We start from the raw sequence: 15668 nt of genomic DNA, 5'->3' as shown, positions 1-15668 counted from the left end.
AAGAGTCCCATGTCTCCTGAGCGATCTAGGTACTATCTGCAGCTCCAGAGGACAGGAGAATAGCCGGAACCCTGCCCAGTGTCTCTCTAGGACTCTGTCCTGTGGCTGTTTACTTTTGATGATCTTTATCTGCACCCTTCACTTCAGGCAACTGGCTGTGGAGTAACAGCCTTACCGTGGGGGTGAGCCATCACATCAGGATAACCACATTGCTCTGAGAGGCGATGAGAGCTTGGTTTGGGCAGGATGAGAAGGGGTGGCAGGCTGAGCTCCCATTCCTGCATCTCTCGTGGGGAGAGGCCACGGCTGGTCTGGGGTCAGTGGGGAGAAGTGACATCCTCTCTGAGGCTGTATAAACAGAGCCAGTTCTTGAGGCGCTGACACACAAGGAAATGGAAAGCAGCAAGGAACAAGCCAAATAGACAATTCCCAGACTCTGGTTGGTTGCAATTGACCAAAATGAAAAGAACCACCAGTGGAGCTAGAGCATGGCATGGAACCATGGGTGGATCGCTGCCCCAGAAATACTGCCCTGAGTGCTGCTCACCCACAATGGGATCCAAGAGGAAACAGGGAGCCTGTCAGAGTTTTCACTGCTGTGACAAAGTCCCGGAGAGACCCAAGGGAGGAGGGCTGGCTCACATTTTCAGAGGGTCTGGCCTTAATCAGTGGACTCCATGTTTGTGGGTCTGTGAGGCAGAGCATGATGGCCTGAGTCATGTCGTGGGGAAGCAGAGAGACACAGCCAGGCGTCTCCATGTCCTCGTCTTCTGTGCAGGGTCCCTGCTGATGGGGGCCATGTTTGGGGCAGGTCTTCCCACGTTAGGTACTCCTTTTTGAGAAACACCCACCCAGAGACGGAGATGTACCTTGCTTGTCCTCTTAAGCTTCTCAGTCCAATCAAGCTGGCCATTGAGATCAATCCTGAAGGATGGACTGAGGTCAGCTCCTGAGGGACTTGAGAAAGACCAGAGGAAGGGCAGCAACCTTAGTGCTGAGTGTGGGAGAGAGAAGTGTGTGTGTGAAGCACAGGACCCACGGCTCACCAGGGGACAAGCCCAAGAGGCCATGCGGGTTTCAGACACAGCAGCCGCTTTCTGGAGATACCTCGCTCCCATAAAAGTTGCTGTGAGGGCTGGGAAGGTGGCTCAGTGGTAGAGCGCTTGCCTTGCATGCTCAAGGCCCTGGGTTCAATTCCTCAGCACCACATAAGCAAAAAAAGAAAAAACCGGAAGTGGTACTGTGGCTCAAGTGGTAGAGTGCTAGCCTTGAGCTGAAGAGCTGAGGGACAGCGCCCAGGCCCAGAGTTCAGGCCCCACGACCGGACCAAAAAAAAAAAAAAAAAAAAAAAAAAAAAAAGTTGCTGTGAGGTTTCTTTAGCTTGGTAGGTGGCATTGGGTCTTCTTTTTTTTAATAGCAAGTGGAAATGTCTTTTCCAGAGGGAACAGAAGGAGGAGGAAGAGGAAGAGAAAGGGGAAAAGGAGGAGGAGGAGGTGGAGGAGGAGGAGACTGGGCTTGATGGTACACACATGTAACCCCAGCTACTCAGGAGGTAGAAGTAGTAGGATCATGAGTTGGAGGCCAGCCTGGGCTACAAAGTAAGTTTGAGGCCAAATGGTCTAAATAGTCATTACTTGTCCCCAGAACAATAACAAATGTACTAGGCATGTTAGGAATCCCCTGTAACTCCAGCTACTCAGGAGGCATAGGCAGCAGGATCTTGAGTTTGAGGCCAGCTTAGGCTAAGTTTTGAGCTCTTCTCTCAAAAACAAAAATAGATCTAAAAACGGTAGCTCGTGCCTGTAACCCCAGTGACTCAGGAGACACAGGGTAAGAGGACTGCAGTTCAAGACCAGGCCAGGCAAATGCTTAGCAAGACCTCCTCATCTGAATGAATAAAGCAATGCTGGCACCTCAAATCCAAGTGAGCAAAGGTCCTGGGCGGCTATCTCTCCAAGGAAAAACACCCAACTGGTTAACAAACACCTGGTAAGCTGTTCCACAGGGCCCGGAATTCACAGCCACGGTGAGCTTCAACCCACACCCACTGCAACAACGGAGGTGCAGGTTGCAGGAGCTTTTGCACTTGATGGGAACTTCAGATGGCGACACTGAGGAAGAGAACAGAGCTCCTCCTGACACCAAAGAAGTGACCATTACTTTCCCCATGTCGCGGGTGCCTGTGGCATGTAATACATTTCTTTCTCGTCCCTTCACCTTTACTTGTCTATTTGGATCTGCGGTCTAAAAGTTGGGTTTCAGATTTGGCAAACCATGCAGGAGAAAATATGCCCCCTGGGCATTCACTACTCACAGCTGCCTGCTCCACCCAGAGAAGAAAAATGGAACTGGTTCCAGGAGCTGATGGAGTTACTTTCATGGCAGGGACCTTAATCTTTCCACTCTGGCTGTTTTTACCTGTTTCTTGCCATCATTTGGTGAGGTAGAGAAATAAGTATTTGGACTCTACAGGCCTCAGAGTCTGACCTTTTCAAAGTTCTTCCTCATTGGTGAACCTTGGGCTTCCTGGAGGCTCTTCTGAAGCATTGGTGCTTTACCCCAACTAATCTAGACTTTTCCTGTTGGTCGGACAGGCAAATTTGGACTCCTTTGTCTAAGCATTTGGATCCATTTGAACTCATTCAGGCTTCCGTTTTTGGTGAAGTTTAAGAGAGATCTCTGCTGTAATTTGCATAAGAATGAAATGCCTTGTCTATCCTAGAATTGTGGCTGAGTAGTTTACTTAGATAAGAAGGGACAGAAGGATGGTTTGTCTAAGGACTTGTGCTGAATCAATGTAGTTGGGTGTGTCATCTTCAGTGTGGCAATTAATCTCTGTGGTGGCTGACTTGATGGAAACCAAATTATCTGATGGCTGTGGCAGCATTCCTATTGAAGACTGACTCGCTCCCCCATGTCCCCAGCACTGACTCTTGCTTAGCCACCAATGAGACCTACAAGGTGCGACCCTGGGTACAATTAGATCTACTCCTGGAAATAAATGACCAGTGTACTGCTGACCACTAAACTCTAACTCCTGTATTTTTCTTCTGCACATTAAACTTGACATGTTTTAGCATGCTTAACTTAAAAAAATTTCTTTTTGAGCTGGGAATTGGTAGTACATACCTGTAATCCTACCTACTCAGAGGCTAAGCTTTGAGGATCGAGGTTTAAACCCAGCCCAGGTAGAAAAGTCTGTGAGACTCTTCCCTCCGATTAACTAACAAAAAGATGGAAGAGGAGTATGGCAAAGTGGTAGAGTACTAAACTTGAGTAAAAAAAAAAAAAGTGAGAGTAAGAGATCCTGAGTTTAAGCCCTAGAAATTGGCACCAAAAAACATTTTTTTCTTGTATATGTGTGCATATATGAATGTGTTTAGAGGAGCTGTGGCTTCAGTTTTCTGTTTGTTTTTTTTGGGGGGGGTCTGGTCGTGGGGCCTGAACTCTGGGCCTGGGTGCTGTCCCTCAACTCTTCAGCTCAAGGCTAGCGCTCTACCACTTGAGCCACAGCACCACTTCTGGCTTTTTTCTTTTTTGCTTATTTGGTGCTGAGGAATTGAACACAGGGCCTCAGGCATGCAAGGCAAGCGCTCTACCACTGAGCCACCTTCCCAGCTCAAGGCTAGCACTCTACCACTTGAGCCACAGCACCACTTCTGGCTTTTTTCTTTTTGCTTATGTGGTGCTGAGGAATTGAACCCAGGGCCTCAGGCATGCAAGGCAAGCGCTCTACCACTGAGCACCTTCCCAGCCCCTAGTTTCTCTTCTGCTGCTGTTTCTACAAATCAGACAGCGGGCACCGGTAGCTCATGCCTGCGATCCTAGCTATTCAGCAGGCTAAGATCTGAGGACCCCAGTTTAATGACAACCCAGGCAGAAAAGTCCTTGAGACTCTTATCTCCAATTACCCACCAGAAAACTGGAAGCGGAGCTGTGGCTCAAGTGGTAGAGTTCTTGCCTTGAGCTGAAGAGCTCAGGCACAGAGCCTAGGCCCAGAGGTCAAGCCCCACAACCAGCAAAAATAAAACAAAAGAATCAGTAAGAAGGATGTAAATAAGTCATGGAATACATTTTAGGAAAAGAAAGTTAAAGGGAAAAGCAAATCCTTTGGCTTGAGAAAAAGGTTTTGTTAAGCTTGCCCTAAAGAACTGTTCCAATATGGACAGAAAAGGGGAGATAAAGCTCCAGAAGGTGCAGAAAAAGTCTGCGGGAGACTTAGGAAGTATATAAAAGAAGTTGACAAAAAGTTCGTATGTATGATTAAGATGGTTAAAAATTTAAGCAGGGGCTGGGAAGGTGGCTCAGCAGTAGAGTACTTGCCTTGCATGCATGAGGCCCTGGGTTCGATTCCTCAGCACCACATAAGCATAAGGAAAAAAGCTGGAAGTGGCGCTGTGGCTCAAGTGGTAGAGTGCTAGCCTTGAGCTGAAGAGCTGAGGGACAGCGCCCAGGCCCAGAGTTCAGGCCCCATGACTGGACGCCCCCCCCCAAAAAAAAAATTTAAACATTACCTTAAGAATTTTCTAAGGTCAAAATATCATGTCCTTTATAGAACTAGAACCTAATTCTCTGAGTTTTAAGAATACTGTTCAGCTCTTGGTAAAACTGGCAAGAAAATGGCTGAAAAGAACAGATTTTGTGTTTTATCAGGACAATTTGTGCTTTCTAACAATTTTATCAGGCTTGAAACTACTTAGGAAACCGAGTCTTTTTTTTTTTTGGTTGGTTATGAGATTGAACTGAGGGCTGAGCACTGTCCCTGAGCTTTTTCACTCAAGGTGAGCACTCTACCACTTTGAGTCACAGTTCCACTTCTGCTTTTCAGGTGGTTAATTAGACATAGGAGTCTCATGGAATTTCCTGCTGGAGCTGGCTTTGAATGGTGATTCTCAGTTCTCAGCCTCCTAAGTAGCTAGAATTACAGCTGTGAGTCACCAGCAACCAGCCTAAACACGTATTACTGCATATATGTGCACTGTATCTATCACTTGATTATCAGAAAATAGGGTGATTTGGTGTTACTCACCCCTGTAACCTTTTTTTATTTTTTTGCCAGTCCTGGGGCTTGATTGACCTCAGGACCTGAGCACTGTCCCTGAGCTTCTTTTCAAGGCTAGTGCTTTACCACTTGAGCCACAGCAACCCTTTTGACTTTTTCTGTGTATGTGGTACTGAGGAATCCAACCCAGAGCTTCATGCATGCTAGGCAAGCACTCTACCACTAAGGCACATTCCCAGCTCTCCTTTAACCTTTGAGAGAAAGTTGTACTTTTTTGCCTGTGCTATAGCTACTATGGAACCTAATTAAAAAGTCCAATTTTTACTCCAAAAGGTAAAAGCTAAAGGAACATGTACATGTGATACATTAATACGTACAGATGATATGTGTGGCTGAGAGGCTAACTATTGCTAGCTCTTTTGTATATTAAATGTATTAGTGTATGTAAACTTCCTAGGAATCAAACTTTAGCCACACACGTGACCAAGGCCACGTGAGGGGAAGCTTCATGGGAAAGACAGGGCAAATGAGCAACAGAGCACCCTGTCTGCATCAGACTCAAGTGCTCATGCAGAGTGGACCTGGCAGGGTGAGGGAGCTCAGCACCTCCCACAGAAAGAGGCCAGTCAGGGGACTGGACCAGGGATCCAAATGGCAGCAAAAGACAGGTTTATTGTGCATTGTGACACCTCCTGGGGGCAGATTGAGGGCCTGGTGTTCCTCCTAGCGTGGCCCAACACAGAGCTGGTAGGGGCGAGGGGCAACAGGGAAGGTAAAGGCCCTGAAGTCGCTGGGCCGGGGCTGGCCTGTGGGCACCGAGAAGCTGAAGCGCTGCAGGAGGCAGGTGAAGAAGAGGAAGAGCTCCATGCGCGCCAGGGGCTCCCCGAGACACGCGCGGGGGCCTGTGAGGGATAAGGAGTGGAAACAAAGTCAGCTGGGGCCAGGGGGCCACCTCCCAGCCAGCCTGTCACCCCAGCGAGGGCACAGGGAGCCAGGCCCCCACGCACCTGCTGAGAAGGGCATGAAGGCCTCAGGCTTCACAAAGCGGCCCTGGGCGTCCAGGAAGTGTGCAGGGTGGAAGCGGAAGGGCTGCTCCCAGATGTGCTCGTCCTTCAGCACTGACGACAGGTTGGTGAGGATCGCGGTGCCCTGGTGGGAGGTGCGTGGTGAGGGGAGCTGGGGACAGTGAGGCTGCGCACCACACACACAGACACTGGCCTGGCCTGCGTGCGTCCTTCCACCTGACCTTCAACCCCAAATGCTTTTCAGAACCCCCTGATGCTGTGACAGGGCCAAGTGACAAGCTTCCCATGGAAGTGCCACTGCCACCAGTCACTGCACGCCGTGGCTCTTCTACCACTGTGGCTGACTGGATGTTGTCCGTCTACCCAGGCTCTGTGGGCAGGCTGTGAGCTCTGCATGGCCGGACGGTCTGGGATGAGGTGATCTGCGTCTTTCCTGTCCTTGTGCCACACCATCTGGGATGGGAGGGGACAATGGGCCTACCTTAGGGATGAGGAAGCCCTGCACTTCCACGTCCCGCGTCGTCATGTGGGGCAAATTCACTGGGATAATGTCGGCAAAGCGCTGCACCTCATGGATCACCGCGCAGGTGAAGGGCATGCGGGCCTGGTCTCCCATCTCTGGCCACCGCGCCTGCCCAATCACCTCATCGATCTCCTGCTGCACGCGGCCTGCGTGGACAAGCAGAGACACAGCAGGCAGTCACTAGGGCCAGTGTCCACCTGCCCCAGCCTCTGTGTGAAGAGCCAAAACCAGGTGAGGTCACCATGACTCCCGCTGAAGTGAAGCCTACACCCTGATTCCACTTTTCCTCCCTCCCTCTCCCCTCCAGTCCCAGCTGGGCTCACACTGCACATCCGGGTGCAGGATCATGAGCAGCAGGGCCCACGACAGCGTGGTGGAGGTGGTCACCATCCCTGCGGTGAACAGGTCAAGCACCACCATGCGCAGGTTGTCCTCATTGAAGCTGCTGTCGGGGTTCCCCTTGGCCTGTGCAAAGACAAGGAGGTTCTGGGCTCAGGCAGCAGAGGACAAGGCTCCAGACAGCCTCCACTGTCCCCTCCAGCCTGGAGCCCGGCCTCCCTTCCACAGCACCCTCAGGCCCTGGCCCTGGCCCAGTCTGTGGGGCAGGGTGGTCACAGCGTACCTTCTCCACCTCAGCCAAGAAGGCGTCGGTCAGGTCTCGTAGCGGCTCAGCAGGGTCTCGGGTCATCTTGTGCTCTGCCAGCAGCTCATCCACCATGTCCATGAAGGCTTTCTGTGCAGGGAAGACCTTCCCAGGCAGCCCGGGGATGCGCAGGAGCACGGGGACTGCGTTCAGCAACTGTGAGAGAGCACAGATGGGTAGAGTCCTTCTGTGTTCACTGTACACCAGGATCAATCTCCACCCTTTGGTCTTCCAGGTCAGACACAGGCCTCGTCTGGCCCCTCTGGTCACCCATTGCTTCTCCAGTGCCAGCCTCCTTGCTCTCTTGAGGTCCTAGCTGCCAGAGGAATATCTCCATTGGGGGCAGGGGTGTAGACTGTCCTTCTTCAGAACCCCCTCACCCTACAACTCTTTATTATTATTATTACTGGTTTGGTCGTGGGCTTGCCCTCTGGGCCTGGACACTGTTCCTCTGCTCTTCAGTTCATGCTGGCACTCTAGCACTTAAGCCACAGTGACACTTCTGGTTTTCAGGTGATTAATTGGAGATAAGAGTCTCATAGAATTTCCTGCTAGGGCTGGCTTTGGGGCTAGCTGTGAACTGCGATCCTGATCCTCAGATCTCAGCCTCCTGAGTAGCTAAAATTACAGGCATGAGCCACTGACATCTAGCTCCTAGGACTCTGTACTGTTCCTATTGTCAGTTTGTACAGCTCCAGGCCCTCTCGCCTGGGAGCTGCATGGCACTGGCCCTGCAGTGTCTCCTGAGTCCCTCTACCCATACCTCAGGGAGGAAGCCAGAGTCCTCATTTGCAGACCTGCGGACCACCTCCAACATTCTGTCCAGGGAGGCATCTTTATACTCGAAGCGGCGGGCATAGATGAGGGAGGCGATCACGTTGCACACGGCTTTGTTCAGGAGGGACATGGGGCTGAAGGGGCCTCCTGGAAGAGCAGAGGTAAAAATGAGGCAGTCCTCTCTCCACATCCCCCCTGACCCTTGCTTCCTCTGCTGTACCCTGATCACCTTGGTCAGCGAAGGCCGCACACAGGCAACCGGCCTCCTCTGTCACCCACTGCTCCAGTGACTTCTTGCCCAGGCCAAAGTTGCGCAGGGTGGACAGGGCAAAGCGTCGCTGTTCACGCCAGGCCTGCTCATAGGGTGCCAGGATCACCCCTGCAGAAGAGTGGATAGGTGCACTTGGATGTATGGCATAATGCTGACCTACACGCCTGAGACAGGACTTTCCTCTGTCCAAATACTCCTGTACCTTGCATGACCTACTTTTGCTGTATTTCCTCGTATCATTGGACAATCCTTCTCATCCCTGCCCCTCCCCCACCAGAGCCTGTCCTTCCTTTGTCACTGTCCATTTGCACAGCTAATAGGCCCAACTCTGCCCTGCTGCTCTTTACCTCTGGCTCTTGGTCCGAAGCCCAGGTGTTCATAGATGGGCATCGGTGGGCGGTCTGCGGTGTTGTCGCGATGGATCACCAGTGCCTCACGCACGGCCTCCAGCCCATTTATCACAACCACAGGCTTCCAGGCCAGTTGCAGGCTGAACACGTCCCCGAATTGACGCCGGAGCTGCAAGCAGAGGATCAGGGCGTTGGTCGATGGAGGGCCAGGACCCAGACTTGGGACACAAGCTTAAGGACCCAGATTGAGCAGGGCAAGCACGAAGATGTGGTCTGTTTGTTGTTCTCTATACCCAGAGCTTTCACTATGCCAGGCTAGTGCTCTGGCTCTAAGCTCCGTCTCCAGCCTGAATCCTGCTGTCCCATGCCGGGGTTAGAGTGGTAGAATCACTTCAGCAGTGACTCCTCAGGTCTAAGAGGCCAGATTCACCAAATCGTCACGGGACCCTCAGTGTCTCCTGACCTCAGCCAGGGGAGCAAGCGGTTCAAGGGGTCGCTGTGCTTCTCTCATCTGAAATGCGTCCAACTGAAATGCCACCCAGGGTCCCAGCCCCTCCCAGTCTGGAAGATTCTGGGGAGTACACAACTTTTGCTCTGTGCAACTGCACTCAAGGCCCCTGCCATGTGTCAATCCGGCCTTTGCCCCGCCACACGTTGGTCTTGGAAAGCCCAGACTGTCATCAGGCCCTGCAGTGCCCTCCCCAGGGAGTCTCTCAGCTTCTAGGGCTCAGCTCCCTGTGCGGCCTGTGGCTTCCCAGCACTGTCTCTGTGGGCTCCGCATGCTTTCTGCTGCCCACCACCTGCTCCTCACCTTGTAGAAGCAGTATGGCAGGTTTTGGAAATCCATCTGCAGCAGGTTGCCCAGCCCTGGCAGAGGCACAGGGCCTGGTGGGTAGCGAGCAGCCCAGCGCTGGCGCCGGTGCATCAGGTCCACCAGGAGCAGGAAGATGGCCACAGCCATGGCCACGGACCCCGTCAGAAACTCCATGGCGGCCTCACTGCCCACTGCACTCCTCTGGACACACCAATCCAGCCACCAAGGCTGAGCAGGACACTGCCACACACCTTGTTTGATTTACCCTTCTAATGAGCTAATGAGCAGAGGCTGCCCTTTGTCCCCTTCAGATAAGTGTTTGTGCTCATTGTGTAAGCAGCGGGGTAGCAGGGCCAGCCAGGTCAGGGCCTAGTCCTGGGGGCTGGCCCAATGGTCCTGGCCTTCCTATTACACTGGGGAAGGCACAAGACCGGAGAGCTGAGGAGCACATAAGCTGGACATACTGGCAGGTTCTGCTGCGCCGGGCACTGGGAGAATGGGCACAGAGACAGGTGGATCCCTGCTCTAAGAAGCAGGACCCTGTGCAGGTCTGGAATTGGTAGGCAGCTGACAGCGCTGCTTTTAAGGGCGGGGGATGAGAACACAGGGAGTAGCCTCCTGGAGTCTGTGCTCAGGATGTGGTGGCCATGAGGAAAATCATCTGAAATGGCCAGATTGTGCTTGACAATGACCAACACTCATAAATCAGGCAGTGTCTGTCACGCTGCTTGTGGCACCTGGTAAACCATCCCCACAGCCATCAGACGGGTGGCCCTGCATCTCCAGGACATACAAGGAAGCACGTTGGTGAGATCAAAGTCACCGCACAGCATCCGGGTTCATGCATGAAACAAGTGCAGAGCTCTGCAAGAGACAGTCTAGCAAAAGCTTCTGAGACCGATTATTCCAGCAAATCATACCTAGCGAGCAACACTTGACGGAGAGTGGTCCACACTGCACCACCAGGGCACAGAAATCACAGGCACCTCATCCCCATCAGCATGGCAGAGGTGGGGCATATCCAGTTTGTCAGATGGAGGAAGCACAAAGGAAGAGGATAAAGCTCCTTAAGAAAGCAGAGAGGCCCAGGCAGCCACAGTATTCACTAGGTACAATGTGGAAAATGAACTGTACAACTGTGGGTGGGGACAGGGAGGGAAAAACTGGGAGAGAGTGAGGGAAGGGTACCATTATCCAAAAAGAAAGGTACTCTTGGGGCTGGGAATGTGGCTTAGTGGTAGAGTGCTGGCCTGGCATGCAAGAAGCCCTGGGTTTGATTCCTCAGCACCACATAAACAGAAAAAGCTACAAGTGGGGCTGTGGCTCAAGTGGAAGAGCACTTGCCTCGAGCACAGAGGCTCAGGAAAGAAATGGACTATTTTATTTTTTTGCCGGTCATGGGGCCTGAACTCGGGGCCTGGGCACTGTCCCTCAGCTATTCAGCTCAAGGCTAGCGCTCTACCACTGGAGCCACAGAACCACTTCTGGCTTTTTCTGTTTATGTGGTGCTGAGGAATCGAACCCAGGGCCTCTTGCTTACAAGGCATGCACTCTACTGCTGAGCTACCTTCCCAGCACCAGAAATGGACTCTTTATATGACTTATGTAACTGAAACCCCTGTTTAGGGTTTTTCAAATAAAAATAAAAATACGGTAATAAAAAAAGAATTGTAAGGATGATCTTAAGGAGAAGATGGTGTCCCCAAGTCACAGGGACACTGTTGCCGTAACTGGAATAAGGAGACAACAGGAGGTGTCCAGGACAAAACAGGGGAGATCGCCTCCCCCGCCCCTGGCCGAGGAGGATGCTCCGAGGTCCCCAATCATGCCTACAACCTCCCAGAAAACTGACTCACCAGCAGGCTGGTCTTGCTCCCCTGGGGTTTTTCTGGTCTATGTCTAGAGTATTCTACAGCCTGTAATCTCTTGTGCCCCCTGCTGTCATCCTGTGGGATTGCAGCTCCAAAGGCCCTGGCCTGGCATCCAGACAAGCCAGAACATGGCACACAGATCCCACCCTCCTTTCTGTTCTTAGGGAGGAGCTGGGAATTGGGTGTTTCCTCCCAATAATAACAGCTGTGTCAGGCAAGTAGACAGAGGCCCAAAAGATGCTAGAACATTCTTGATCCTTCTGGCCCTGTGCTTCAAAAGTGGTTCTAGAAATCTCATAAAAGGGTTGGAGTCAAGTGCCAATCCTCACACATAATTTGGCTACTCTGGAGGCTGAGATCTGAGAACTGAGGTTCAGACCAAGCAGAAGCAGATGAGAGACAGCAAAAAGCCTCTGTGGTCCTAAGGATCATCTTATAGAGTACTGTTTGTAAGTAAAACAAACAGCTGAGCAAGAGTGTAAGGCCGAGTGCTGCTGCTTAACTGCCCCTTCTCTCCCATGACACCCCAGTCAACGTCATGAGGATGCAGAGGGGACAGGAAGATGCTCATTACAGGCTTCCCGCCACAAGGTGGAGCTGCTGTTTATTAGGGAGGCTCAATCAGTCTCTATGTGTCCCTCCCTTCTGGAGGCTGAGTGACAGGGTCTACCCAGTGCTGGCATGAACCTTCAACTGTAGTCACAGTCCCAGGCACAGAGACACTCTTATCAAGAAGGATGCCACAATGCTGCCAGGTTTTGTGGTGAGCCAATCAATGGCCCCTCAGGAGACAAGACATTTGTTCTGAAATTAGGCCTGCTTCCCTAAGCTAAGGCAGCTCTGCTGCAGAGTCTGGTCCAAACATTGCCTACGATTGTTTGAGAACAGTGTGTTTGTGTGTGTGTGGGGGGGGGCGGGGGTGAAGTTTCCAACATTTACCATCTTTCCTCCTCTTTTGTTCTGGTGCTAGAGCTTAAACATTACATCTGTAAGCCCAAGCAGACAGCACGGGGGTCAGCAAGGAATTATCCCCCAGGGATACCCTCCCCATCTCCCCATTTTTTGCCCCTCTGGTCATAGGTGCTGAGATCAGGGCCTGGGTGCTGTCCCTGAGCTTTTTGCTCAAGGATAGTGCTCTCCCACTTAAGCCACAGCTCCAATTCTGGCTTTTTTGGTGGATAATTGTGTAGATTTCATGCACTTTCCTGCCTGGGCTGGTTTCAAATTAAGATTCTCAGATCTCAGCCTCTTGAACAACTAGAATTATAGGCGTGAGCTACTAGCACCCAGCCCATCTACTCATGTTTTTTTCTTTTTTTTTTTTTGGGTCCAGTTGTGGGACTTGAACTCTGGGCCTGGGCGCTGTCCCTCAGCTCTTCAGCTCAAGGCTAGCACTCTACCACTTGAGCCACAGCGCCACTTCTGGCTTTTTTCTTTTTGCTTATGTGGTGCTGAGGAATGGAACCCAGGGCCTCAGGCATGCAAGGCAAGCGCTCTACCACTGAGCCACCTTCCCAGCCCCTCATCTACTCATCTTTAAGTGTAAAATCCAGAGTTCTCATGTGCATTCACAATGAGTCTCTATCACCACTGCCCAGTGCAGATGTGGGAACACTGCTGCTTGGACCCTCAGACAACAGCTCTTCTTCCCTCCTCTGCCTCACTGCTAGCAATGACCATGCTAGCTGCTGCCTCATGAATTTAACATAACACAAAAGTGCAACATAGACGTCTTTTGTTGTTGTTGTTGTTAGTTGTGGGCTTGAACTCTGGACCTGGGCGCTGTCCCTCAGCTCATGAGCTCAAGGATAGCACTCTGAAGAGTGGTTCGTACATGTTATAAGAGGTATCAGTTGGCTGTTTTTCTTCTTCCTTTTGTGGCAGTAATAATTGAACCCAGGCGTTGTGCTTGCTAGGAAACACATCTCTCAAGCAGTACCATAGCAGTGGCAAAGGATTAGGGTTCCAATCAGTGGAGGGCGCTGCCAGACTACAGGACCCATGCTCAAGGCACAGACACTGACCCAGGTTCGTCATGGCACAGTTCCAATCTGGAGTCTTCTCTTTTCTCCCTCCAGTCTCATTCCCTCCCTTCCTTCTTTCTCAGTTTTGCTGTGCTGGTGAGCAAATCCAGGGCCTTCTGTGTGTCAGGCAGGCACTCTACCAATAGGCTATATTCCCCAGCCTGAGATCTGGTGTCTTGCTGCTGGGCTGGGGCAGAAGCATCAATTTAGTTGTGATTGTGGAGCTCCACCAGACAGAGTCCCAAGACTGTCCCCGGACTCCACAGCATCCCACTGTACAAGGAAGAGACAGATGCACGGAGGGGAGCATGAGACCCAAGACCCCACAGCAGCAGCAGACTGAAGTGGTCTCTGTGCCTCTCTCCACCTGATGTCCAACTGAAACACTGCTCAGCGGCCTGGCCCCTTGCCACCTGAATGGTAAGGGCCCTGGGCTCCCACTCTACTTGTGCCTCGCAGAGTCTCGTCAGCGTATGGCTTCACCACCACCACCCGTTCCTGTGCATCCCCACCATCTGCAGCCCACTTCCAGCTCCTCACCTTGTAGAAGCAGTATGGCAGGTTCTGGAAATCCATCTGCAGCAGGTTGCCCAGCCCTGGCAGAGGCACAGGGCCTGGTGGGTAGTGAGCAGCCCAGCGCTGGCGCCGGTGCATCAGGTCCACCAGGAGCAGGAAGATGGCCACGGCCACAGCCACGGGCCAGGGTGCTTCCCCTGTCTGCAGCTCCATGGCGGGCCTCGCTGCCCACTGGACTCCTCTGGGCACACAGCTCCAGCCACCCAGTGCTAGGCAGGATTTAACAGAATTATATCCTAGGCATTGGACCACACTGGGCTGTTCCCTCAGAAAGAAGCTGAAGCTGCACTTTGTCTTATGATTTCAGCCGTGGTGTGGTGACTGTGAGCCACGGAGAGGAGGAGGGGCCCGCGTGGCAGCCCAGCTACAGACTCTGAGTTCCCTGCAACTCTCCTCTCTAGGGACTTGCACAAGGGAGGGGTGGGGCCTCCTGAGAGTTGACTTTCACAAAAACTGTACATACTGGTTGTGTTGCACTGAGCATGAGCAGAATTGTGCAGAGAATAGGCAGATGCTTACACCAAGGAAGTGTAAAAAAATAAATTCAGTAATCCTAACCCAGATAAGGTGGGTGGTGCCTCACACCTATTATATTAGCTACTCAGGAGGCTGGAAATCACAGTTTGAAGGAAGCATTGGTTAAAAAGTCCATGAGATTCCTATCTTCAATTGATCACCAGCAAGCTGGAAATGGAGGGGTTCTGGAAGTGGAAGAAAAGAGCAGAACAGCTACAGGGCAGTGCTCAGGCCCTGAACGACAGCATCTGTGCCTAAAGGGATCTGAGCATCCAGGCTACCTCCTCCTTTTCCCAGGGGCCTATGCTGAGGGGCCTATGCTGGTCATGAGGAAAATCACCTGAAATAGCCAGGCTGTGACTGACAAGGATGGACACTTATGACTCAGCCCTGTCCATCAGGCTGCTTGTGTGAACTCTGTCCCCACTGCCATCAGGACAGGGGCCTTGTGGCCTAGAGGAAAGCATGTTAGTGAGATCAAAGTCACCGCACTGCAGCAGGGTCCATACCCAAAGCACTTGCCGAGCTCTGCACAAGACAGTCTAGAAATGGCTACTGCAAAAGCTCCCAGGATCGATTACTTCATGAACTACACCTGGGTCTGCCTTCGCCCTTCACAGGCCTCCGGTGTCAGAGTTAGAACGCACTGGGCACAGGTGGGCCCTCTGGATGATGCCCTGTGAGGCACAGCACTTCACCGTTTGCAGCAAGGGGTACTCTAGAAACTGTAAGTCCTTCTCCGTCCCCACCCCTTTTTTTGTTGGTTGTGGGGCTTGAACTCTGAGCCTGGGTGCTGTCCTTTAGCTCTTTAGCTCAAGCTGAAGGCTTTACCACTTGAGCCACAGCACCACTTCTGGTTTTCTGAGTTGTTTATTGGAAATAAAAGTCTCAGGGCTGGGAAGGTGGTTCAGTGGTAGAGCGCTTGCCTTGCATGCCTGAGGCCCTGGGTTCGATTGCTCAGCACCACATAAGCAAAAAAGAAAAACCCGGAAGTGGTGCTGTGGCTCAAGTGGTAGAGTGCTAGCCTTGAGCTGAAGAGCTGAGGGACAGCGCCCAGCCCAGAGTTCAGGCTCCATGAATGGACCAAAAACAAACAAACAAACAAAAAACAACCTAAAAAAGAGTCTCACAGAATTTTCTGCGGGGGCTGGCTTTGAACACGCGATCCTCAGATCTCAGCCTCCTGAGTAGCTAGGATTACAGGCGTGAGCCACAAATGCCGGCTATTGCCTTAAAGGGCCCGATGGGACCTGAACTTTGTATGTGTGTGCACACG

General features: G+C 51.9%; 1 protein-coding gene across 2 annotated transcripts; it reads right to left on the bottom strand.

The window, feature by feature from the left end:
• Nucleotides 1-5650: 5650 nt before the first annotated feature.
• On the bottom strand, nucleotides 5651-14102 carry LOC105992057 (cytochrome P450 2D17-like). 2 transcript variants are annotated; one of them, XM_013024859.1, is made up of 9 exons: nucleotides 13841-14102; nucleotides 8589-8760; nucleotides 8200-8349; nucleotides 7957-8117; nucleotides 7173-7349; nucleotides 6874-7015; nucleotides 6509-6696; nucleotides 6010-6151; nucleotides 5651-5904 (listed from the first exon to the last, which is right to left on the bottom strand). In XM_013024859.1, exons 1-9 carry the CDS (start codon nucleotides 14027-14029, stop codon nucleotides 5726-5728), a joined length of 1500 nt encoding a protein of 499 aa, XP_012880313.1. In that variant the 5' UTR covers nucleotides 14030-14102; the 3' UTR covers nucleotides 5651-5725. The 2 variants fall into 2 exon arrangements, with proteins under 2 accessions (XP_012880313.1, XP_012880314.1); XM_013024860.1 differs by lacking the exon at nucleotides 13841-14102 and adding an exon at nucleotides 9403-9658.
• Between the last annotated feature and the right edge of the window lie 1566 nt (nucleotides 14103-15668).

The sequence above is a fragment of the Dipodomys ordii genome, unplaced genomic scaffold, assembly GCF_000151885.1.
Source record: "Dipodomys ordii isolate 6190 unplaced genomic scaffold, Dord_2.0 Scaffold79, whole genome shotgun sequence".
In the NCBI taxonomy this organism is placed as follows: domain Eukaryota; kingdom Metazoa; phylum Chordata; class Mammalia; order Rodentia; family Heteromyidae; genus Dipodomys; species Dipodomys ordii.
This window is presented reverse-complemented; position numbering and strand designations above follow the sequence as displayed.

What these genes read in the sequence shown, in the direction of transcription:
- LOC105992057 (XM_013024859.1), bottom strand. Translation starts at nt 14,029, where the DNA reads ATGGAGCTGCAGACAGGGGAAGCACCCTGGCCCGTGGCTGTGGCCGTG. An exon ending in ACTCTGGCTTCCTCCCTGAG is followed by an intron (nt 7,350 to 7,956) that starts GTATGGGTAGAG and finishes GCTCTCTCACAG; the next exon opens with TTGCTGAACGCAGTCCCCGT. An exon ending in AGGGCTTCCTCATCCCTAAG is followed by an intron (nt 6,152 to 6,508) that starts GTAGGCCCATTG and finishes ACCTCCCACCAG; the next exon opens with GGCACCGCGATCCTCACCAA.